This window comes from Siniperca chuatsi, linkage group LG6 (genome assembly GCF_020085105.1).
Source record: "Siniperca chuatsi isolate FFG_IHB_CAS linkage group LG6, ASM2008510v1, whole genome shotgun sequence".
In the NCBI taxonomy this organism is placed as follows: Eukaryota; Metazoa; Chordata; class Actinopteri; order Centrarchiformes; family Sinipercidae; genus Siniperca; species Siniperca chuatsi.
Window position 1 is genome coordinate 7,558,109 of NC_058047.1, and position 26,408 is coordinate 7,584,516.

General features: G+C 39.6%; 1 protein-coding gene across 2 annotated transcripts; it reads right to left on the bottom strand.

The window, feature by feature from the left end:
* Positions 1 to 117: 117 nt before the first annotated feature.
* On the bottom strand, positions 118 to 21,809 carry tie1 (tyrosine kinase with immunoglobulin-like and EGF-like domains 1). Of its 2 annotated transcripts, XM_044200149.1 has the most exons (24): positions 21,492 to 21,809; positions 20,073 to 20,366; positions 19,848 to 19,958; positions 19,519 to 19,674; positions 18,328 to 18,459; positions 17,597 to 17,737; positions 17,346 to 17,474; positions 16,952 to 17,097; positions 13,671 to 13,815; positions 13,384 to 13,542; positions 12,730 to 12,870; positions 10,776 to 11,078; positions 9,931 to 10,221; positions 9,103 to 9,296; positions 8,773 to 8,919; positions 8,600 to 8,663; positions 8,291 to 8,401; positions 4,940 to 5,130; positions 4,303 to 4,416; positions 3,570 to 3,640; positions 2,232 to 2,272; positions 1,836 to 1,932; positions 1,642 to 1,741; positions 118 to 1,164 (listed from the first exon to the last, which is right to left on the bottom strand). In XM_044200149.1, the coding sequence occupies exons 1-24, from the start codon at positions 21,553 to 21,555 to the stop codon at positions 1,093 to 1,095; spliced, it is 3,414 nt and encodes a 1,137-aa protein (XP_044056084.1). In that variant the 5' UTR covers positions 21,556 to 21,809; the 3' UTR covers positions 118 to 1,092. The 2 variants fall into 2 exon arrangements, with proteins under 2 accessions (XP_044056084.1, XP_044056085.1); XM_044200150.1 differs by lacking the exon at positions 10,776 to 11,078.
* Positions 21,810 to 26,408: the final 4,599 nt, after the last annotated feature.

Genomic DNA, 26,408 nt, shown 5'->3' on the forward strand with positions numbered 1-26,408 from the left:
CACACTATTAAGCAGGCCAGCAACAACAACAACAACACAACACAATAATCTTTGCTAAAGTCAACATCATCAGAGTCACTGAAACTGCAGTTTATAAAAACTGGACTTATGCAAATGGACCAACTACTTGTGGTGATGAGTCCAGTCACCACACAAAACCTTTATTCAACCAGTTAATGAAAACATGTAACAACTGTACATTCTCATACAATGGATATATTACCATACATTGTGTTAGGTTGCATAATGATAGAGGTAAACAATACAGTAATGGTGATAGCTGGTAGACTGGCTCTGCATCTGCCCTGTATTAGTAGCATTTTCCAAACAACTACTCTTGTGGTGGAGCTTTGCATGCAACACATGAAGAATCTACCATGGTTGCATTTATATCAGTCTGTAACTACATTCGAATAGGAGACTTTTGATACAACTATGTGTCCTTTAAAAAGAGACAAAATACATACAGAAGAAGTTACATTCACATGGCAGTGATAGGCAAACAGGAAAAAGACAGATGGCATGAATGAGGCTGGTTTTAAGTGCTACATTGTATGTGTCTTTCATCCTTTTCTAACAGTCTGAGAACTTGAACGTTTGTGGTCCTTTAAATTTCATTTTCATGAAAAGATTTCCTTCTCCGTTTAGAGCAATGGAAAGAAAATAAAGTCCAGCGTCGACACCCCACAGACCCTGTGGTGTTTCAGCAAGTCACATAGCTCCTTATTTTCCGCTTCCCCTTAACACTAAAAAAGTACAACATTTTAACTTTTGTAAGAGCAATAGGTACAATGTTGTGTCTTTTTTCTGGGACTGGTTTGTAGTGACAGGGGGGTCAGTATTTCCCAAAAGGTTAGTAGCAATCGCATTTCTCCATCCAAGGCCAAGCGATACTCCTCATCTCCTAATGCCTCTGATACCTCCACACAGTGTCCTTTCACAGTCCTCCGTCTATAGCTGGGTGCCTTTGGTAGAGCGCCTGGTCCTCCTGTCTCGACGTTGAGCGACAGGGAGGTGGCAGTAACGTGGCGACCATCCTCGGGACTTCCTCTTGGGGCTACGTGACATGCTAGGGTCTGGGGGGGCTGGTAGTCAGGCCTCCTCAGCTGTGGCGTCTATCCCAGCGTAGGTGAAGTTCTCAAAGAGAGCCATGTTCACATAAGCCTGGAAGATGGATAGAAGCTTGTGATTTAAGATTTTTTTTAAAGAATCAGAATTTCAAGGTAGTTGGCATGCATGCTAGAAGTATGTTGGCTCCATCTGTTTCTTAATGCTGAAGCCTTATAATGCATTCATTTAATATTTTACAGACCCTAAATATGAGCTGGCGAGTGGGATAAACCATTCACGTCATACTCATAGCTGTAATTTCATGTAAGAGAATGGGGGGAAAAGGAATTTTCTGATGCAAACCTACAATTTGCCAGTTCAGTGTAAATGAATTCCAATAGTAATGCCCTACATGTAACCTAATAAACAAAATAGCTATTTTAGAGTACATTTCTAATTATCTGATATGACTGTACCCCCTAAGCAATGGGGTAACCATCTTTGAGGAAGGTTTGAACACTCCCAAGTGGTAACAACAGGACTTTTTCTTATTTTTTCCTTTCTGCCAACATTGTGTGAATGCAGCATTACCTTCCTGGCCTCCTGCATCCTGTTGAGCTGGACAGAGATTTGGGAGAAGGGGGGTCTCTCGTAGGGCCGATCCCTCCAGCACTGCTTCATCAGCTCATAGCTGGACAGGGAGAGAAACATCGATGAATACGGTAAAATAGAGGAAAGAAAGTCATAATAAGCTAATCATTAGTTACGAAATGCTAAGTACTTACACCTCATCGTCACAGTTTTTGGGTTTCTCCATCCTGTAGCCTTGTGGCAGTTTTTCATAAAGCTCAGCACATGTCATCCCACAATATGGTGTACCACCTGACACACACAAGAAGGGGAGAAAATGTCTTTATAATGGTAATGGTGATTGTGAGTCAAGCAATGATAAGGATAGTCATCATGCTACCATCAATTCAACCACAGGAACACACACAACACAGTGTTCCTGTATAAGAGAGACAGAACTTCTGCTAGCCTGTCAGCTGGTATTTGAGGCTAGGATATCTTGACAAGTATAAATCTGTACTTAGCATTAGTAATTTACGTAAATAGGAGTAAATCGTAAAGCTCCTGTCCTGAAAGTCATTGGGTCCATGTAAGGCTGTATGCTTACTTACCTAAGCTTACAATTTCCCAGAGGAGAACACCAAAAGACCACCTGGGAGAGAAGATGCAAAGAAAGAAATGTAAGTAGGGAAGCCATAGAAGGGAAATGTTAAGAAATGATAAGGATTCATTAGTACCACCTGAAAATAATCATTAACTTAATGTCTTCACCTGGGACTTCCTTTGTTGATCATATGTGGGTTAAGTTTAAAACTTTGCAAAGAAACCAGCATCATCTCATATCTGCTAATCTAAACATACAGTAAATGATGAAATATTTTGAATCCAGTATTTATCCTAGCCACCCTAAAATGAATACATTATGAAGCTAAAAATGCTGCTGTTGCATGTTTAACCTCATGCATGTTTTTACAATTCATTGCATAGAAAAAAATGCATGACTTAATTTGAATTTTTTTTATAATTAAATAAATATGCATGGAAACAGATAAGGAACCACCAATGTCTCAACGCCTTGAAACCACCATATTTCCTGCGATCTGATTAACAACTGAATTCACGAGAAATACCACTAGTTTCACATGTTAAAATGCGGTGTGGTAGATTATACGAGTTAGATAAATGTTGTTTGTGCTGTCGGCCTGTTCCTTTGTCCTTGTTTATCTCTTCTCTCCTGTACACTACAAGCTGCTCTGTCTCAGAGTGTAAGGGAGAGACAGAGAACAAGATCTGTTTCTCTTACATGTTTACAACGCTCTCTGACCCTGCAGGCAGCCTTCACACTTCTTCCGTTAGCTGTCCTATGCTCTTCTAATTTGTTTTCCGCTGTGTATAAATAGGCTCTAGTTGACAGACCAACGTCTCGGTTTGTCTGCTAAGTTGTACCCAGGGCTTCCTGGTTGTGCTTATCAGTTACACAGCACACTATTATCACTCCACCGGTGACAAAGGGATGATTTGTTGTTTTCTGTTGGCAGGCGTTTTGTGGTGTTCACAATCAAAACTTCACTAGAGGCTGAAATAATTTTAATAAGGTTCCTGTGATGCTAAAGAAGAAATGAGAAGGAAGAATTGTGATTGTTACAGTAATTATTAAGATTGTTGATTATTGGAATACAGTCCAGACCATCAACCATTTAGGAAGTGTTCATGAACCACTTAGCCAATGGTTTCAAGTTTTTAATGTCAGAAGCCTGCCATGTGACTCAATATGCCCCAAAAGTTCTCATAAATATTTTTCCATTTTGGTACAGTGGTTTCAAGTACAGAATTGAACCTCATTGAACATTGTGAGCTTGGCCTGCCCTGAAAAACTCCAGCTGTTGCAGTAAGTGCAAGAGTTAAAGTCAGGTTAGTTGAGTTACAGATGAGTTCAAACTGTAACTCACACATCACTCTTGGTCGTATACACACTGTAGTTCAGGGACTCAATGGCCATCCAGCGTACAGGCAGCCTCCCCTGAAAACAAAGCAACAGATTCATGTCAAACCTTCTACTGTATTGACACATAAACTTGCTCACATGAGTCTGATTGTGAACATCAAAAAATTAAATGTAAAAAATATGAATACAGAAAAAAATAATGTAGGCTTAAATCAGTTTTATAAAATGCCAGGTTGTTACTGTGGTGCCACAAAGTTGATGGAGATCCAGTTAACATTACAAGTAAAAGTCCATGGCCTATTCGAGCCATGTACCACCACTATACACTATGCTGCAGTTGATGGTATTTACAAATGACTGCCCTCTACAGGTCATCTTACTTATTATCAGAATCTCTCAGTTGCTGTCTGAGGTAAAACCAACCCAAAATAGATTTAAACAAAGAAAAACCTTGTTTGATTGCATTTAATTTGATATGATACTACTAAATAACTGTGAGCTTCATATCAAGTGCAGAGATCTACTGATAAATGTCTGTTACATTTTGTCCAACTGATTAGTCTTTTGCTATCTCACAGAAGAACATTAATAATGTCGAAGACAAAAACTAAAAGTGGAAATAAATGGTATACAAAAATACTTGTCTCACAAATAACTGGTGCCATCTGTTGGCTGAAACGAAAACAAAATCAACATTTTCTTTAAAAAGTGCTACTGTGTATGACCCCACCACTCACCATTGTCTTCTTAACATAAACTTCCTCACCGCGGGACAGGCCAAAGTCTGCAATCTTCGCCACAAGGTTGTCCCCTACAAGGACATTCCTTGCTGCCAAATCCCTGTGGATGAACTAATACCAAGAGAGGAAAGGAGAGGAGAGGCATTATTACTGGTAATAATATTAGGCCTAATGCATGAATCCTTTACACAGAAACATCATGATATAAATATTTGAACAGAAATTATATTTTCATGTAGCAAAAAATATTTTTATTATTTTTATTATATAATAATTATATAATATACTTTTATTAAAATGTTATTTTTTTATTGAAAGTACAGCTTCAACATGTTCTTATGATGCCAATGTACAGTATTTTTGTAAATCAGTAAGAAATGTATAACTGGTTTTATTACACTTCTGCCCTATTTGAAGGGCAGAATTAAATCTTTAGAAGTTACTGAATTAACACTTCTTTTTAATTTAAGTAATTTCATTACATTATCAACATCAACTGTCATGGGGTAACTTGATGAAAAGCCTGTTATGAGAGACTTTAAGAACAGAGGTAAGAAAATTTAAAGCAAATGCAGTCATCCACACGCAGAAATATACAAGCAGCCACCCACATACACGCTCTTTCTCCTCCTACCTGTTTGTCACTTAGGTAGTGCATCCCTGTTGCCACGTCTACAGCGAACTGCAGCAGCTGCTGGGAGGTGAGGGTGGAAGCAGTGCCATGCTCCTTGGCAAAGGCAGGATCGGTCTCCAACACTCGACTCTTCCTCAGGAAGTCGAGAAGGTTACCATAGGGAGCGTATTCGATGGCTATGTACAGGTAACCTGGAGAAGGCAGAGAGGGAGTAACATTAGGAAGAGGACAGAGTCTGCAGTTTACCCTGTTATATACAGTACTGTATGGAAGTAAATGTGCCATAAATGTCCCTTTTACATGTTAGATGTTTTAATAAGAGATAAACTCCCGATGGGACAATACATAATGTATTTGACATCGCAGGAATATCTCACGCAGATTGATAGCGTTAAGGCCACTGCTAAAAAACATTTAATTTTCTAACTGTACAAGCTGTACAAGCAGCTCAGCCAGACTCTTAAAATGAGAATGTCTTCTTCTTTTCCCCAAACACTGTGACTATGGCCTTGGCTGGCCTGCCTGCAATAGGCCGGGGAGAAACCCAGTTACAGCTGGTAAGGGGCTTGGCCTTCAACAGTTCTGTCTTGACACAGGCAGAGCTAAACCAGGCCTTTCATGAAATCCTCACAGAGCTCAGCCAGATGGTTGAGGATTGACGTCTTCCAGTCAAAGCCAGAGTTCCTACAGGTCATGAGGCATTTGTGCTTGTTGGAAGGGTTTCGGAACCTAATACAATTATGTTCCTTCTCAGCTACAAGAGGTTATGTTAATCAGGACAAGCTGTGACTCCTGCAGCAGTGTCTTTTTTCAAAACAATTTCTTTGCTCAAAATGGAACAGTAAAAGATATTTCTCTTAAACCAGAAAGAACAGCAAAACATTTTGTTTTAGAGGGTGCTGACTATTTTGTTGTTCAATCTTTATCTTCCCTTGACTTCTAAGTATCTATCAAATATCTTTACTTTCCTCTTGCTGTTCAGCAGTTCAATGCTGAATTCCTCCTGCACACACCTAATTCTTTTACAATGTTGATATCTGGAGTGAATTTGTTCCAGATCTCTGTAAGATGAGAAAGTGTATGAGCTAAGAACAACACCATATATCTACAACTTTTTTAAAATAACAGACAGATGCTGAATGGATCAAATGAATGAAAGCCTGAAACCAGAAAAAATTGAAGCAGAAAACTCCTAAAATGCCAAAAACAGCAATTGAGTAATAGCTTCTGTTACCACTGCAAGCTAGTGACTTTTATTCTGTTGCAATAAAAGAAATTTTAACAGCTTTTCCCTGAGCAAAGGGAGAGGCAGCACAGGAAGAACACGTGCAAATTGTATGTCAAAGAAATATTACTCCCTGAAAGCATGTCTTTCTTCTGCTCTGTTTCCTTCTTTATTTTCCTATCTTTACCTTCCAGCCTGCTTTCCACCCTCCCCTCTTCCCCACAACAACCCTTCCTTCCTTTCTTCCCCTCTTACTTCCTTCCTCTTTTCCTCCATTTTACAATCAGTTTGCAAGTTGAGTACCAAGCCAGTCTTTCTATACTGTAAATGGAATATACATGCATTAACCTTTCAAATAGTTTTTGTATAAAATGATTACAATTAAAAAAATTGCAAGTTGTTGCACACAGTATGCATATGAAAATTTAAAAACAGAGAGGCATGTTAACAAACAGCTAAATCATTAAAGACCAAAACTTCTCTAATATACAGGAAAACAGTAATTATCCAACTGCTTCTACAGTTGATAAGCCCATCGATTATTATGAGAAAGACAAGAAAATCAGAGACATGATGGGAGTGCAAGGACTTATTAACAAACATTTTGACTACATATTGTAATGTTCATGATTGTTCAAAATTATGCTATTTATAAGAATTAGGTTTTGTTATTCTAGTTGAGGTTGGGGTGGTACAGTATATATGTATTTTGATACTCTTATCACTTAATAAAAATAGTGAACCTGAGTTAAACAACAGATGCAAACACTGTAGAGTGAAGGTCTGCAGAATTAAGTGCCACCTGAAAGTGAAACCAGTGGAGAGACACGCTGAATTACTCAGATGTTTATTTTTCAAGGTTGATTTGGTCTGGTAATGTCCTCACTTTTCATTCTAGACTTCCTCTCTCATATGTAAACAATCTTTGATCAAACAAAAGCAATTCAATTATTCAATGTAGAAGCCATCGTATGTAGCTGTGGGAAAGTGATACTCTATGGTAAGAACTGGGGCCAAGGAAACCTTATACAAATACATAAATACATGACACAGCAGTATGCTTCACATGGACAAATCAAACAAATGTGAGCAAAATGCTTCTGGCAGGCAATGATTATTTACATTAGACACATTCTGGTGCTTTCCAGGTGCAGATATCAGTGCATCAGATGGGAGTATCTGCTTGGATCTCAAGCAGAAAGAATTTAACCTGTTCCTTTACATTCCTGTACTTTATACAGGAGAATGATTACTTTAATCAGGATCAATAGAAGTAGGATCTGGTCAGGATATTGTCTACAGGACACCGACTAGTATATCAACATAAAGTCAGTACTTTACAAAGTCAATACTGACACATCTTGACACATCACAAAATGTATTGGAAAATACATTTAGATAATTAGAATATTTGGAAAGTCGCCACATATATGTTGCAATTTATACCAATACAGTATATTAATGACAATACAACATCTATGGATAGGCAAAACATTGCTAAAAGTGCTATGGATGAAAATATATCAGCTGCTGAGCTCACACATCAACCGATCCATCTCCATGACTAAGCAAACTCCCTCCGCTGATAAAGACAGTTATAGTTTAACGCTCCAGAGAAAGCTAGTAAGAGGACTTTGAATTGGGATTGTTTTGTAAAACTAAATATTTTTTATTTTTATTGTTAGATGTATGCTGTTTATGGTAAATAATAAGGTAATACCATAATTGGTTTACACTGTAGCATATTACATAAATGAGATACTATATACTATAATACGTGCAGTAGATATATTAGATCTCTACATACATTTCTCCAAATATATTTTTCTCTCATAAAAAATAAGTGGTCTCCTGCAGAACCTAAAATTTGGCAACCAAATTATGGACTCTGGACTATATGGAATATAGAGTATACACACAAGGTCTGGACACCAGATAAGTAAGGTAAGGCAACATACATACAGCCTCCTTAGTGTTGCACCCAACACCCTATAGATTTGTATGACTTGTGAATCCCTATTCATGCCAAACAGTAGTACACATCATAACCATCAGTATGTCTGCTAAATCCGTAACTCAGAAAGCACATCAATATCTATAAAAACCACTAGGTGTCGCTCACTCACCTCTGTTCTCACAGGCTCCTATCAGGTTGATTATGTTGGGATGCTGGCCTAGTTTACACAGCACCTCCAGCTCTCCTGCAAAGTCTCGGTGGTCATTCTCTGAGGCAAACTCTGCAGGAAGATCAGCACACACAGCATCATTAAACAAAGTGCAAGCAAAGCAGCTTCAGCTGGCGTCTTTGAAATAAAATGTTCACATCAGTCAAAGAATGCACTGCACTGGGATTATATTTGCCCTGTGTTTGTGTGTAATACATGTACAGTATGTATATGTTTGTGAGTGCTTGCATAAATGTGTGTCAAAGTTACCTTTCAGCATCTTGATGGCTGCGCTCATTTTACTGCCATCCTTCTTGATCATGGCTTTGATGACCTGGTTTTGAAACAGTTGTTAGCTTAAATGTTTAATCCAGTGAATAAAGGATGGTAACCAAAGGAGAAAAATGAAAAATATTCAGAAAGTACATTAAGAGCCTAAACACCTGGCCAAAATTGCCCTCTCCAATGACATCTTCAAACTTTATGTCCTCCCACTCCAGGATTGGATAGGTGAGGGGCTCTGGAGTTGGTTTGGGCCTCCGTGTCAGAGTCAGAGTTCCTGAGTTAAACTGCAGAATAGTCTCTTCACCCTGGGGGTATAAAGCTCAGCAATAAATACAAATATATTAAAGTTCTCTAAAGTAGGATTATCTGAAATCTGAGCTTTGTCAGATCAGTTGTGATATCAACCAGGACTCAGTAAATCCCTCAGCTTTCCAAAATTCATTAGATTAATAAATTGATAAATCTGACAAATCCTGGTGCATCCTTACCGATCCAGACTGGTAGGTGAACGTGCGCCGACGGTTGAGCAGTGTCTTGCGGATGAAGAAAAGAGCCAACAGTGCCAGCAGGATAGTCACACAGGTGACCGTTACCGAGCCCACCACCGCCACCAACAGCTGGTAACTGTCCCCACCAGGCCTCCCAGCCACACCCTGGGTGGTCGGGGTAAAACTCTGAAGGCCTTTTTTGGCAGAGGGGAAAAAATGGAAAGGGAGGACAAAGGGGTAGGATGGAAGATGGATTGGAGAAAAACCAAGTAAGGAGATGGCGATGATTTTCAGATAGTGCAGATAAATAGGCTGTCTATGTATTATTATTCAGAGTAAATCCCTGTCGCTGTGTGGGTGGTCTTGTTCAACGCCACCTGGGAAAAGCCCAACATTGGCTACAAGTTCAGTAGTGTAGAAATTTTCCACTAGGAGCTACTTTTAGCTTGAAGGGAAAATAAATGTATGTCTAAGAAACCATGAAAAAGCCCCCAAACTGGACAATTGAATCATTCCTTTTGAAAAGATTAACCATTCCAGCAATCTAGAAATGTAATATTATTGCTGTATTATTGCCTTCCTGGTGTTCTAACCCAGAGAAGAAAGGCTTACAACAAGGTTTTCTCAAACTTTCCTGGTCTGACATCCCATATCTAGGTCCCAATTCCTTTAGAATTAGAAAATTGTCATGTGAATTTGAATTGATCAAACAATTTCAACAACATGTCAGTAATTTCCTGTGAGCTAATTTGCAGCATATTATAAAGTAATGTATTTGGTAGTAATGTTGGATAAAGGTAGATGCGCAGACAATAACTTTTTACTCACCATCTCCTTGTGTCATCGCCTGAACAAACTTGCTCCACTCTCCTGGCACCTTGGAGAAAGCCCTCACTCTGAACTGGTAGAGCGTGCTGCCGTTGAGTGCTGTCACATCTTTGGTGGTCTTGTTTCCATCATCTGTGTCCACCCAAGGGTGAGGACTCCCCTGGCCAACTGGCTGGTACTCTATAATGTATTTAATGATGCCTCCATTGGGATCTTCAGGGGGCTGCCACCTCACCTGGATGGCTGACAAGGACAAAGGCAGGGCCTGGACGTTGCGTGGGGATGATGGACCTGAGACACAGAAAGATTATCATAGTTAGGGCAATCAACAGTGATTCTGTAAAACTATATTCTAAAATAAACTAACTGCTCCAGTCACAGGCTTTTACGCTTGTGTGCTCTAGGAAAGCTTTATTACCAAAGACGAGTTTAAAAGCATTCATTGCTGTTCTGTCGGATGGATCCTTTTCTAACTTGTTGATCTCCACTGATTGCCAACTAAACTGGATTATTCCTTGTGACCTAACTATCAGCTGCTAAACTTTTTCTTTTAAAGTTTGTGGGCAGGGAGAGAGTCACCAAGCAACCAGCAAGCACCAATGCTACTCTTTTCGTGAGTGTTTAAAGCAAATCTAAGAAGCTCTTATCATGCCATTTATTTATCTTGTATATTTACCATTGAAACTAAACGCAGACGTTAACATACTGTACTGTTACTGTATATTGTGTTACACCTCATGTTTTGCCACAAACCACTGTAAATGTATTATAAAGTGCATTGAAAATCTTGCAACATTCAGAAGGAGCCTTCCTTGCAGCTTATTAACAGCAGAGTTTCTAGTTACCCTGGCTGTTGATGCGGAAGTGGTAGGGTTTGGAGGGTGGCCCCTGGCTGCCACAGTTGATGAGGCGCACCACCATGGTGTAGTCTTGCTGGTACTCCAGGTTGTGGAACTTTGTAGAAAGCACAGTGAGCAGGGTGGTCTCCTCCAGTAGTTTGTCACTGTAGGGTGGCGGCCCGAAGAGCTGCACTAAAAAGCCACTGGCTGTGCCAGCATTAATGCCATTGTTGGCGGGCAGTCGCCAGCGTACAGTGGCATTGCGGCCTTCCACCGAGCTGATGTCAATGTCAGGTTGAACTGTGGGCTCTGCAGCGACAGAGAACACATGATGAGCTGAGGGGACTAACAGCTCCTTGTGAATTTCTCTCATTAGGTCAGTCACGGTTCCCTCAAATTGCCCCCTGAGGAACGGATAAAGTATTTTGAAGTGTATTGGATGGTTACCTCAATTTATATTACAGTAGTTAGGGCTGTTAGCTCACAACAAGAAGGTACTAGCTTTAAATCTTGGCCCTGGTTTACCTATAATGGTGCTCTGGTTTCCTCCCACAGTCCAAAGAAATGCAGTTTGATTGGAGGTCTGAATGTGTTTGCATGTTTGTGCCCCAAATCCAAACTACATACTAATTCTAAGCACGCTTTGACAATGTCATTTGTTTACATGGGAAAAGTGACAAGATGAAGCATACTCAAAACAGTCAGTATGCATACTAAAAACCTATGCAAAACAAAAACTTGATTTTTGAGTGTGCTGTTAGTTCATAGTGATATACACTATTCTCCCACAATGCATTGCACAAAGGAAATGGAGGACCTCACAGCTAGAACAAATAAAAAGTAACTGATGGTGGTGGAGAAACAGCTCCAGGAACACCTCCCAAAACTAAAAGTAACAATCAAAATTTTATAAAAAACACTTGCTGTCTCTTTGTTGAGTTTAATTGGCAGTGGCACTCTATTTCACAGTATTGACCTTGATTTTGTGTATACTAGGTGCCAAAACAGTGTACTATAAAGATTAATATATAGTATGTACTGTATGTAGTATGTAATTGGGACTGTATTAGCTCTGTGATATACTTGTGTTTTGGCCACTTGTACAGTACAGATACGCAGTGCCTTGTGACCCCATTGAACATTATTAAGTGGCTTGAGAAAATGGATGAATGTCTATCATAAATACAATATTTTTAAATGCTGAATTTCATTTGCATCATATGCCATTTTGAATACGACTTCTAACTCCATATTCCATAGTTTTAAACTGTCCTGTGGTCCTCCTCAAGAGTCACTAAATACACTGTAACAAATAGTTTGTGCTTGTGCAAGAGATGAATGTTCCCTTGTAACAAATAACATTTGTTCCATTTTACACATGGACATAACCACATATTGCCAAATAGTCAAACTCAATAGAACTATGCACTATGCCACTCCAAAATCATCACATTCCCATTTCAGTTTTTTCCATAATCTTTTCTGCACTCACACACTCAGATATTCTCTCTTCCTCTGCACCACAATCAGTGAGGAATAAAATCAGGTTCTTGCTATTCTTGATTAGTTTTGTGATTCCTAGCTGACTGATGACAATTGTTTATTTTTTGTTATTTTTGTTTCGATCCCATAAGGTCTTCATTTTATCTTGGCAAAGTACCCACAGATCACTTCACTCCACTTGCATCTTTCTATATTTGCCCCAGACTTGAGTCATCAGGACAGATAGGCTCACTTGGGAAAAAACTGGCTCCTTAAGGCCTGGGAAAAGCACTGCTCAGAAGAAATGATGAGAATTTACTATTAGTCTAACCAGACACAAGATAATTATGCTTGCTTAAGTTCTGTGGTCCAGACTATAGACATTTGTTCCCAGGCAAGATTTCCAGATAAATATACTCATGTTCAGTATGTCTATGATCCCTATGAACTGGACAGCCCAGTTATTTGTGTGTCTTACCGGGACAATCAGTCTCCATGATGGCCTCTGGCCCTGGGGCCCCCTCTCCTCCTTCCCCAGGACGACTAAGCTGGACACGGACACGGTAACGCGTTGAAGGCTCCAGGTTCATCAGTGTGATGGGCTCTTTGTCACTATAAACTGAAAGAAAGTGGATGTAGTAAATGCTGATTACATTAGATTTGATTTATGATTTTACAGCAGAAATTTGGCTTAAAACTTACATCGCTACAGGTATTATAGATACATAGAATATACATATCAAATTATTCAAAATTCAGAGGTTACACATCTTTTGTTAGTTATATGATGAGTTATTTTGGGGGGCAAACAGCCGGGCAGTTCAACTCAGCAGGACATTACGCACACTGTGAGAAAATATTTTCTTTACATAACCTGCATTGCATTGTGGAAGAAAAACACAAAGGTTTTATTCATTTAAGTTTGTCTCTGCCAGAATTTCCATTCAGTATTAAATTTATTATAAATCTGAGCAAAAAGCAATGATTTGTTTCATTATAACCTTGTCTGATCTTATAAGGTGTTGATGGCGATGACTGGTTACTGCAATGTTTGCTTTTGCTGCTACTGTGAATGAATGAAAGTCAAAAATAATGTTCTGATAATGTTGCTTTCTGTGATAGGCTTACTTACCTATGATGGAGGACCAAGAGTCTCCGTTCTCCACAGGCTTGTAGAGAAGCCTGGTGGAGACAATGGGGCCGTCTCCTCTGTGGGAGTCCACCGGCATCACCAGCAGCTGCTTACTCCTTTTTTCCAGCAGTTTGGGAGCAGTAGTGGGCACAGGGGGTTCTGAGTAGACACAGCAAAAGATTTTTTAAATTTTGATCTTTGCTGCTGTCGTTATGTGTCACATAATAATATATTTTCCTCTCTGATTATTATTCAAATTTTACTCATAAGAAACCACACACACAGACCTTTAATGGTGAGGTTGAACTTGCGGGAGTCCTGGCCTCCATTGGTGGACACCCTGCACTCCCACAGCCCTCCTTGTTGAGCACTCAGACGAGGGATCTCAAACAGGGCTGTACTCTTATTTGAGTCCATGACAGTGCGAGAGGCCTGAGAGTAAAATACACAACACACAATAGCAATGCAATGCACGATGAAAACCACATTTCCATTTCCTGTCAGATTATTACTATTGTTGGGACTCCATAGATTAATTCATTCATTTGTGTGATTTTTAACTGAACTTTCATTAGGAGACTGCATGCTCTTCCGTAATGCAAAATCCTGAGAGCATTGAACACAGCATCCCAGCCACTAGTGGCCAGACTGACCTGTGACCCGGATGTCACCAGGTAAATAAAAGGTGTCAACAGCCATTGTTCACCCTCTTTCTCCTAGAATCTTTCACTGCAGCAGACAGCTGTGGCTGTTTCCCTCTCAGTGTGGCCTGCTCACCAGTAGACACCCAACTACACTCTTTTCTCTGCTCTTTTCCTCCTGGAAGGACGGTTGTTTGCCGTTCTCCCCGTGCAATCTGCTCACCAGAAGCACGCAGCAGACCCAAACTCTCCTGATCTACAGCAGTGCTGTGAAGGCCTTTTAGATCTCTGCAATAAAGTTTAGCGCCAACGGCTATTGCACAAAGCCTGCCAGCTAACTTGAACAAGCACGAAGCAAGTTAACGCCAAGCTGTTAACTCTGTTCTTCAACGGAACCACCATTCTCCCCCGCCTGGCCCATACGCGACAATGGATAACGTAGCAATAATGAAATCAACCTCTCTTTCCCTCCCGACAGACGTTAACGTAATGACTGGGCATAGCATTGAGTAACGGTGTACTTGACTAAGCACAGGACTGTTCAGTTAATCATGTACATGTACTGATGTGTTCATTTGGTAGCCACATGCTAAGTTGATGTTAGTTATGTTATGCTCCACACAGACAGTCTTTGCATGCTAACTAACTCCTTTTAACTTGGCACGTTATCCTAAACAGATGACACACATACACCTCTAATTTGACTTACCACACAAACACAACCACACACACGGCGGAGAGAAACTTTAAAGCTTCACACGCTTCTTTGTCGCTGACCACGTGCGCTCATGTACGTGAGACATATGGAGGCAGAACAAAGAAACATCCACCCATTCTTTTGCTTGTCACCTCTTTTCATCCAAGCAGCCATCTTGGATGCACACACACACGCATTCACACACACACACACACACACACACACACACACACACACATCCCTTTGTTCTGTAGTTTAGTGTATTTAGAGTTATTCTACATATTGAGTGTTTTTGCTTTATTATCTTTAATAAATGCTTGTGTATAATTATGCTGGCTTCTTTAATGTTTCACAAGAGTGAGTAATTTGCCAGCCTCTTCTATATTGTACTCCAAATCCTTCAACCTATGAGCTATTAATGGTAATTTTGGTTATAGTTATTAATTTAAGTATTTGAGTTCTAAATTGATAGTTTAGTATATTTTATGAGACTGAATCAATTAATTAGCTATCATTTCTCTTCTTTAAGAAGAGTGGTGCCCCCAAGGCCTTTATTCATTATTTATGATTATCTTTGATAATCCTGATAGCCAAATTTAATTGATTGCACCTACATAGTTTGGTGCCCCTTTAACCACTGTGAATCCCAACACTGTTATCAAGGAAACAGCACAGAGAGAATAACACTTAAACTGAACATGACACTTATAGGCAACACGTGGTAAATGCTGCAGTGAAGAGTGATATAGCCTCATCTGGTCAGGCCATTGTGTTGGTGACTTCCTCAGAGTTCGACTCAAACTTGTAATCATCAGCCCAATCTTAAAGGCACAGTACAATTTAACTTTTTTCTTTAGCTGATGTTACAGCACCCGACAATGTTCCTGGGTGTCCACAAACTGCTTTATTTATTTAATTATTAGGGTAATTTATTAACTTTTACACATTTAAAGGAATAATTTGACATATGTTTATTTGCTTTCTAGCCGAGAGTTAAATCAATACTGCCCTTATGTCTGTGCGTTATGTATAGAGCTATAACCAGGTGGTTATTAGTTTAACTTAGCATAGACAGGGAAACAGTTAGCCTGGCTCTCTCCAAAGATAAAAAATCTGCCTATCAGCACCTGTAAAGCTCACCAATTAACATGTTGTATCTAATTTGTTTAATCTGTACACAAACAGAAATTAGAGGGAGTTACATAGTGTAACTATTTCTTGACCGAACAACAGTTAATCTGTCATCTCCGCTACTTGCCTTGCAACCTCACAGTGATGACAAGACTAAGGGAAGTTGTTCAGTTGTTGTTCGCCAAGAAATTGTTAACTTAAAATCGAGAAACAACATGGTAATTAGTGAGCTTTAGAGATGTTTTTTAGGTGTATTTTTCAACTTTAGACAGAGACAGGCTGGCTGTTTCCCCTGCTTCCAGTCTTTATGCTAAATTAAGCTAATCTCCTTCTGTCTCCAGCTTCATAGTTAACACATGAGAGTGATATCGATCTTCCATCTAACTCTCGGCAAGAAAGTAAAATAGCGTATTTCCCAAAATGGTGAACTATTCCTTGAACTGGCATATTAAAACTGAATTTGGCACCAATAACTTTCTTGATCTGCTAGATCAATGCTTCTCAAATGATTTCTTTCATTTTCTTTCACAAACAAAACAAAACAAAACAAAAAAGGGTTGCCCATTTTAATGGGTAATGTGAGCCTGCTGTTGCAAACACTCTCTGATGTGGGAAGAGTGAGCTGCAGGTCTAACTCCACAGACAGGCTGTTTCTAGTCATGTTTTCATGAATACCAGGGATGAGAGTGCAAGATCACACATATATAATGTTAGGAACAAGCAATACCACAGTGAATGCGCTACCGGACAGTGATTGATGCCCGTCTCTCTGAAACAGTCTGTTAAACTGCTAGTCAAGTAGTGTTCAGTCTGATTTTAGTTTTGTTGGCCGACTCAGATTCAGTCATCTCAGGCTGTTTTGAGAGCTGAGATCGGTATCGGCATGTCTTTGAGCTCTGTTTACCATGTCAAATCTTTCCACGTCTTTCTCTGACGGTCACTATTTTCCTGACTGCTGAGCTTCTGAAAAACTGTGGCCTTGTATTTAATCTCTGCCTGACTACCTTGACTTAAGTTTTATCCTGCATATTTAGTTTTTTTTAAGGCTTACTGTAAGTTATCTTGGCAGGAGTGTTGCAACAACTGCTGGTCTTTCTACCTTGAGCACAGTGCTGTCCAACTTTCGCAGCTCAATGCTGTTGTGGCTGGGCAGGGGGTTGCCTGTGGCTGAGCAAAAGATCTTGGGGCTGGAGTTCAGATTCCACTCCAAATTACTATCCAAATCCAATATCTGGGGAGCCCGGTCTGAAAAAGGAGAGAGGCATGGAACAGAGATTAAGAAAAGACAACGTGAATAGTGACAGAGGAAAATGATGTGAAAATTATAGAGAAAAATCATTGGATAGAAAAACAATAGATTAATGGATATGTGCAGTGATGAGGATAAAAAATATATATATATAAAGTATCGGTCCATTCCATTCCACAGAAGAGGCAGAGATAAAGGAGGAAACGGAGCAAAAGAAGGAATAATATGGTGTGACGACACCTACCGGACTTCTCACAATTCTGTCCTCTCCACCCTGTGGGACACTGGCATCCACTGAAACGGTTGCAAACTCCTCCATTCTGGCATTTACAGCTGAGCATGCAGTCTGGTCCATACATGTCATTATGGCAGTCTGACAACAGAAAACAGAAAACTATACTGCATAGTGTGACACACAAAAGGGTAAAAACACGTTATTAAACCTATATGCATATTACTTTAGTAAAAAATACAGGGACAAATTTAAGTGCTCACTCTTCTCACAGCGGCTCCCAAACCAGCCACTGGCGCAGGAGCAGCCGTAAGGGTCTGGTAGGCAGAAGCGAAGCCCCTTGCAGTTCTTCTCAGAGCCACATGACTGCTGGCAGTTTCGGCCAAACATTCCTTCTCTGCAGGCTGCAGACCATCAGAGAAAGACAAATTCACAAATGTATTTATTTAAAATTCCTTGAGTTTTGCTGTATCATGCCTCAACCTGCCTTGCAAAACACCACAGAGGACAGTGTAACTAGTCTGCCAGTGTACTCATCTGTAACCCGTAGATTTTGATTTTATAGTTATATTTGATTGCATTATCTTTGTAGATTCTAGAAAATAGTATATAATGTGCTGCTAATATATGATGCTCAGGAGAACTAAAACTTTCATTGCTGACCTTGTCAGACAAAAATTTACATTGCTAAGGAGAATAAGTATGTGTAGAGTGTATACTCGTATTCCAGCTCTCTGTTAAGGTGTTCAAGTCACCAGATACAGTTAAAAAAACTTTTGCGCGTATTGACCCATGCAATTAACATTTAACCTGTTTATATCTATATACCAGCAGGATGGAAATCTGACTTAATACACATCCTGTCTCTCTCACTCTCTTCTTATGTGTGTCTGTCTCTCTCACTCATTCATTCATTGACACACACACACACACACACAGACTTTTACTACTATACTGCTAAACAGTAGGACATTGTATTGAGTACAGTACAAACCTATCTCACAGCCCGTTCCCATAAATCCCGGAGGGCAGATACAGTCTCCGTCGACATCATGACACACCCCGCCGTTGAGACACTCCGGACAGTCCTTGTCACAGTAAGGACCCCACTTCTTACTGGAACAGTCTACAAGGAAAAAGAGTTTTCTTTGACCCTTCTTTACAACCTGTATAAAGTGTAAGTTGTAAAATCCATACACGCTATGTCCTTGGATATGTGTACAGACAGGCTTTTTGTGTATTTGTATTGTATTTTGTATTGTTTTTCAAGCATAGACTGTTTATATTATAGAATTCATTATACAAACTTCAAATATGGAATCATGTAGTAAAATGCACACACAAAACCCCCCCATAAAAACCACTACATCTGGTGGAGAGAGAGAGAGAGAGAGAGAGAGAGAGAGAGAGAGAGAGAGAGAGAATAGGGGAATCTCAAAGCAGAGCAGGTGGAGGGTGGAGATGGTGTTAAGACTGCTAATGTCTCTTGACAATACTGAGGTACAGGAAATTAAACAAACGTGTGCTGTCTCACTAAAAGACATGTCATCGTCAAGCTTGAATTGAATAAATGCAAAACCAACTCGCCATTGTTTTTTGCTGTTGTTAAAAATAGTGTTAATTTAAAGGTATATTTCGACATTTGGTGAAATGTGCTTATTTGCTTTCTTGCCGAGAGTTAAATGAGAAGATCGATACCAATTTCACGTCTGGCCATTAAGAATAAGGTTAAAGCCAGTAGCCAGTCAGCTTAGCTTAGAATAAAGACTGGAAACTGGGAAACAGTCTCATTCACTTATTATGAGTCATAACCTAAATATTTCTGTGGTGTCTTCCCTATTGTCTGCTGTCATTGTGATTTCTGTAGAATATAAAGGCAATTTAAGCTCCTTTAACACCACAGCCTTCCTTTTTAATACACCTGCACTATTTGTGAGGTGAAGAATTGCATGAATCTTAGTAAATCTAGTAGAATGTTCAGTGAGTCACCTTTAACACATCTTCCTTTATTTTGTTAGATCATCCCTCAAGTGCATATGCAAAACCTAGTATATTTCTGGGGCAGAATGCGTCACATCCGCACCTAAAAAACTATTAGCCTTGATACAATCTGACCCTAAGTGTGTATATGGCCGTGTTTGTGTGTTTCTGTTTCTGAGTGTGTGAATGTCTGGATCCAACAAACCTCTGACAATGAGCCTCATCCAGGTGCCCTGAAGGGGGCTGTCCCCCACGTAGCTGGCACTGTAGATGCCTTGATTGGCGAAAGCTACATTCTCCACTGTCAGTACAGCAGTGCGATTGATCATATCATTCCAGTGAGTCATATAATAGTAGTTTCCTACATGAAACACATAATAAACATTAACGGCATAGTCTCCAATGTGTCAAAAAGTATCTTCTATCCTTATTTTCTCAAGATCCTTAAACAAAACCAGTAAATGTATGGTTATTATTAGTGGACAGTCTCTTAATTGCACATGTCATTGTCTTGAGTTGTGTAAACTGGCTTACCGTTGTACTTCCAGGTCACATCTCTCTTTTGGGAGCTGAGTAGCTGCATGTGGAGGTGGACTGTCTCTCCTTTATTAGCAGTCAATGTAAGGTGAGTTGGGACAACATTTGCTATAGGGAAAAGAGATACACACAGTTATTTTCCAGACATACCATCCAAACTGGATGCATAGGAAAACTGTAGAGTATCAACAAGCGGGTCATAGTTTAGGAATCTGAACCCACCTCTCCCAAAATTGTTGATCATTGTGATCTCAAGTGGGGGAACTTCCTGAGTGGATTTACAGTAGAAGATACCAATATGTTCCAGATCACGGAAGTCTCTGGCCACCACCTCCTCGTTCCTGGGCTTATGCACATTAAAATTTGGCTTCTTGGGGAATATGAGGATTTTGTTGTCTCTCTGGATGTCCAGATCAACCTGGGCAGGGCTGCGCTCTCCATTGATACAAGAGATCCTGAAGAGATTGACGTTGGTGACCTCTGCTGTGGAGATCATGGTCAAGTCGATCACAGCACCTGTAGGACAGGGCATTGTGTTTGAAACAGTCATTCTCTGACATACAGGAAATTATTAGTCATAAGCAGCTTGACTTGATTATCAGACTACAACAGGGATTTACAAACTTTTTGAGTCGGCAGATTTAACATCACCCCTTCCCCAGGGTAATGAAAATACATAAGTTGACCATTTCAGGAGAAGACCCATAACTGCACACCCCTTTGTGACAGGAGTTAGGCTGTTCCTTACAAATATGATGATGAAATCTGCTCTATGTGCTCTGATTCAAACAAGAACAGAAAATATATATATGGTGATCTGGATTTTTGCAATACTCAATGAATAAATAAAATACATATATCAGTAAAATATATTCTGTTCAGTCGTTTCAAAATCGTGATACATAAATCCAAACTAATCCTGTTTCTAACATTAAAGTTAGCTCACAATGGAAAACATCAGTTTGGCATCAGTGTTCTAGACTAATTATGTCAAAAATTTTGCATCTAGATTACATAATGCAGAATTACATCAACTCATTTTCATGCACCTGACACAGTTTACACAAAATTGTACTGTAGACCATCTGCACATGAAGTACAAAATTATAGCAGAAACATGGTTTGTAGCCCACAGGTATCTATTTCTTCCACAGGTTAGAGTATGTCTTGAATCTCATGGTGTATTCATTATAAAAGTGACTCTTTGACATACAACATCTAATACACTGACACCTGAGATAGGGATTTAGAAATCAGCCCCTCTTGTAGCAAAGTTTGGTTCAAAAACAAAAAAGCCTCCAGGAATGTAGTTATTTGAATAAAAGTGCCAAACCCAATAATGTCAGTTTGTTCAGCATTCCTTCTCTCTGGTATTTAAGCCCCAGATCCACAGAACAATGGCAGGAAACATGGATGAGCTCCTTTTTCCCAAAAGGGTTCAGACATCTACACTCTGAGGGCATTTATGACCTTAACAAAATGTGAATTATCAAAAAGGATATAACAATCAAATAGTGTAGATTTAAGTGGGAAATTGGTCTTTTATAATATGCATCACATTTCTCGAAAACAAATGCCGACTTTTATATTTTGCTCAGTTTAAGAGCTACTCAAAAGGCCCTATAATAAGTTTCCCCTTACCTGATAAATCAAGGAAGCAGAATACAAACACCCACAAAATCCTCATGATATTTATAATCCTCATTGAGAAAAGGTTGTCGTTACTAAATCGGATTTACAGGGAAAGTAGTACATCCAAAACGGTGACGCCGCGTCACGACAAGTGGTGCGCTTTTTTACGCATAACTTGGTAAATCACCCAGAGCTCCAGTTCAGGTGTGAAATCTCTTCGGTAACGACTACAAGCGGTCCTGTATAGCTTTCAGAGATAGTATTACGGTCCGTCACACTAAGCACAGAGTTGGACCTGCGGTAACGCTCAGCTTTCTCTGGGTGGGAAAGGAAGGAAGAGCGTCACCAGACAGCGGAGGACTGCTGGCGCTCCAGACCTCCCCGATACGATTAATGTATTTATGAGTTTAAACTTTGTCACTTTTTGTTCCAATACAATGCCAGCCACACTGAATGTCTTTGCATACAATTGATTCTGTAATATCTTACGAATGTCTACTGTTTAGCAGTGAAATGATGGTTAACACTTTTAATCTCCTATGGCAACTATAAGTCTGTTTTTACTATAGGATAATATTACCTATAGGCTATTGTCTAAAGTTTTGTTGTAATAGTTTTTTAATAGTTTTGTAATAGTATTTCTGAAATTGTCACAGGACTGTTTTAGTTCAGCGGTGTAAGAAACAGATTGCACACTTGTTTTCATGTTGCAAAACGTGAAACAACGGGATTTTTGTGCATGTCAAAGATTTTAAAATATACATTTCTGGGGAAGTTAAAACAGCATTTCATCAAAATATATCTACTACATGCTGACAATTGTGCCACTATACTTTATATCTACAACTATACTTTACATGGATTTGTGTGGCCAAGACCTACACTCTGCATGCCCCATGTGTTCTCTGAGGCTGACATTGGATTTTATAGCTGCCTTGATTTTCTCTATAGAGATACTGTAGAACATCAAATGCAGCAGCAGCTGGTATCGTGTTTTGCCAAATGCAACAGCTTTGTTCTTTCACTTCAATGTGTTGGTTACAATCCCTGCAGCTTTTATGGTCAGCCTCCCCCTTCCCTCACTGTTATAATCAATCAGCCTCAGGAAATGATGAACAATATGCTTGTTGTGTCTAGTCTGCCATTTCTACCCCAATCTTTTAAAAGTGCTGCACTATCTTACATTGAAGCATCCAGTTGGAACAACTGCACACGCCTTTTCTCATTTACTCTGCAAAAGCTGTCGGGCTGATTTTATGTTTTCTTTACATTTCCTTGCAGCTTCAGACAATCAACTTGAAGTTGACTCAACTTCTTATTGTTTGAGATTTCCTGTTTTCGATTTCAGGAGCTCATGTGGCTTTCTTTAGCCTGCAAGGAATATTCTTTTGTATTCTGTATCATCAAAAAACATGTGGCAGCATGTACACATGGGCACAGCCAACACAGTACTTAACTTTGCATCCAAAGGTACACTTCTTATACCAGAACAGTGGGTGGTGGTTTACAGGTTACATCATGTATAGATGAAACAAAAAAGATTTGAAGGACACTTCTATCTTATGTTAAGAACATCTAGTGCCCCATAACCCAAAACAACATAATCACAGAGCCTGATGCCTCCTTTGTGAAACCATACTTTAGTCAAAGTGTAATAAATTACACCCATAAACCCCTTAGTCATCCCCAAAATTTCTCCCACAAATTAGCTGAGGTAAAAAAATAAAAAAATAATCAAAACTGAAATGGGTATACCCAGGTTGGACTTGTTTTGTCTACAAATAACAGTGTTTGTATTTTGACTCTTGGCAAACAAAGGGTCTTGGCACCCACATTTGGTTCAGATCTGTATTGTCTCTTTGACCTGTTAGTGTGACCTGTGTAACTCAGAAGCCAGAACAACTTCTTTTAAAAGACCATCTTATTTTGTCTGCACACACTTTAAAAACACCCACTGACAGGAATGGACTTAACAGTGAGAACAATGATACTGAACTGTCAAGAACAGACTGCAAACTGCACAGTTCTGGTTGCAGCACATATCTATGTACAGTATTGCTAAAGGTGTACAATAAAACAATATGCAACAAACTGTACTGCCAAACTAGTTTTGCACATAATTGAGGCAGCTTTCTGATAATTATTGCAGGTTTTGCAGAATTTTGTAGACTCTGTGATTTAAGTTTAGGGAACCAAATGAGGAAGATAGCAAAGAAAGAAATGCATAGAGAGAAAAGACAGAAAAGTGTTGTGTGCTGCAGACACAGCTCGGTGGAGCCTCTGGGAAACCAAAAGGGAAAAGACCAAAGGCTAGGTCAACACAGATGCTTCAGCCTCTGGCTGTGTTAAAGCTGCCAGGAGCCAGAGACCAGGGGTAGGTGCTTTTGTGTGAGTGTGTGTATGTATAGGTGCATAAACATGTATGTGCATATGTGATGGTGCATTGGAGTGAGAGGAAAAGCAACAGACTGTGAGCATGCATGTTTAGTGTAACTGTATGTGTGTACATAAAATGCTGTGTGTGTGAGTCCATGTATGTGTGTGTGTGTATATGTGAAGGAAATTATTCTGGCGGGGTGGACATGCAGGGCAGGGGACTCTCTGTGCTCCTCAGACATTAGCCATTGTGTCCAAAAGTCTTTGTTGCTCTATAGTAATTATGAACTGCGCTTGTTGATAGAGTGATGGACTAAGCTTTATGACACTACCAGACAAAGATAGGGCTCGGTGCGTCTTCTTGCCGAGGTCAAAAAGCATAATAGTGCTTCCCCAGGCATAAGAACAGTTCAACAAAGAATGCAAATCTTGAACAATCTTGTCCAACACTGCCATCAATCTTATGGAGCATAATTGCAGTTCATTTTAGAGATGTATGGGTTCTTTATATTAGATTGAGTTGTAATTGCTTTTGAATTACTCTAGCAATCTAAAGAGCAGTATACATATTTTAATTGAACTGGTAGAAATAAATGCATGACTTGATATAAAACCCATATTAATGCTAGCTAACATTTTGGTGTTCTTGCTGCTGTGGGTTGTATCAGGCAACCAGCTATCTATGTAATGTATTGTCAGCACTGACCATATAGCCAAATTTTTCATTCATCTTCATAATCTCATTAGAAAATTGAACTACTCATGTCTATCTTTGTCTGCAATATTTTATTCTGTATTTGCTGCAACAGTTTACACTGTCACTCTTAAGCATAATTTTTCACAAACTCCATTGAGAAAAGTCATTGTGGTAAGCTGAAAGATTGTGGCGAAATGCCACCTTATTGTATCAAACAGTACATTTACAGCAGCACGCTCCTGGACATGTTTTAGCTGTTTCTAACATTTTGTTGTGGTTGTAGTGGAGGAGGTGGTGATAGCGAAGCTGGGGGTGTCTGGAAGTGAGACCGGCAACAGAGGCGGGAGGTCTCTGAGACTTTGTGAGAAAGTTTGTATTAAATTCCCATTTCCTCTCATTGTGTGGCAAACTGGCCCGGCTCCACACGCACTGATCCTGCTGGGCCCTGGGAGCCTAAGCAAGGGTGTCACTCACACCTCTTAAGCCCCCTAAATCACCCCTCTCGATTCCTCCCCAACTGCAGTTACAAACCCCTGACCTCCATCCCAACGTACCCCATGTTGTCTGATAAAGAATCAAGGAGACCTATAGAGACACGAATCACGTGTGCTTGAAAGTGTGATTGAGTGTTTGTGTGTGTGAGAGATAAGTGTTTTAAGTGATAAAATGAATGAGATGATGAAAGACACAAAGACAGATTTTGAGATACAGTATGTGTGTGAGTGTTATTAGTAGAACTTAAAGACTGCTGTCTTACAAAGTCGGATTTCCCCAAAGATAAAGTGCTCTAAAGCCTTGATAACTCCAGTATTATTTCTATGGAGGTTTACGCTTTCATATGGTCTATCTGTGTTTTTAAAACAGATTTCCAACACTACATGGTGACAAACTGACAGGTCGACACACTATTACCACAGTTACATTTCCCACTCAGTTCAGTGAACTGAGGCAGTCAGCCAATTATGTTCCACTGGAGTTGGGCCAATGGGTGTCATGTGACCTGCATTTCTGACTGTGGCCACTATGTAATGCCGCACAGCCCAGTGCTGTTCCTAGGGGCTTGACTGAGACCCAAGATTCCAGTTGTTCATGGTAGATTGTGGATATTGATTAATAAATCAAGTCCATGCCTGAGTCAATGTTTTGGTTTAAGCTATGCAGCAAAAAATGGACACAAACTCACACACCCACGTATTTAGCCACGCTAGCTGCATAGCTCTAAGGATGTTAATATTGTGTATGTCTATCACTTTAGTCCAGACTAAAATATCTCAACAACTATTAGAATAATTGCCATGAAATTCGGTAAAGATATCCATGGTGCCCAGTAGATAAATCCCAATGACTTGGTGATCCCCTGACTTTTTCTCTTACACCACCATTAGGTTGACATTTGCAGTTTTAAGGGAAATGTCTCAACAATTATTGTATGGATTGTCATAAAATTTGTCATTTCATTCCTCAGGATGAATTGTAAAGACTTGACTTTTCATCTAGCGTCATCATCAGGTTAAAATTTCCATTTACCCAATACTTTGGTTTATGACCAAATACCTTCAAAACTAATAACATTCCCATCAGCTTCAGCTGTACTTTGTGTTTAGTGTTACTTTTAGCATGCTAACACCCTAAACTAAGGTGAGGTTACCATGGTCAACATGGTAAACATCACCTGCTAAACATCAGCATGTTAATAATGTCACTGTGAGCATGTTAGCATGCTGACATTAGCATTTAGCTCAAGGGACTGCTGTGCTACAGCCTTACAGAGCCATTAGCATGGCTGTAGACTCTTTAGTCTTGTTTAGATATGAACTTTGCTTATTTCTGGATCAATTCATACAAGGACTATT

Coding starts and splice junctions, on each gene's coding strand:
- tie1 (XM_044200149.1), bottom strand. CDS start 21,555: ATGAGGATTATAAATATCATGAGGATTTTGTGGGTGTTTGTATTCTGC. Junction 12,871..13,383: donor CTCTTGGTCCTCCATCATAG/GTAAGTAAGCCT, acceptor ACTTTCTTTCAG/TTTATAGTGACAAAGAGCCC. Junction 1,742..1,835: donor AAAAACTGTGACGATGAGGT/GTAAGTACTTAG, acceptor CTCCCTGTCCAG/CTATGAGCTGATGAAGCAGT.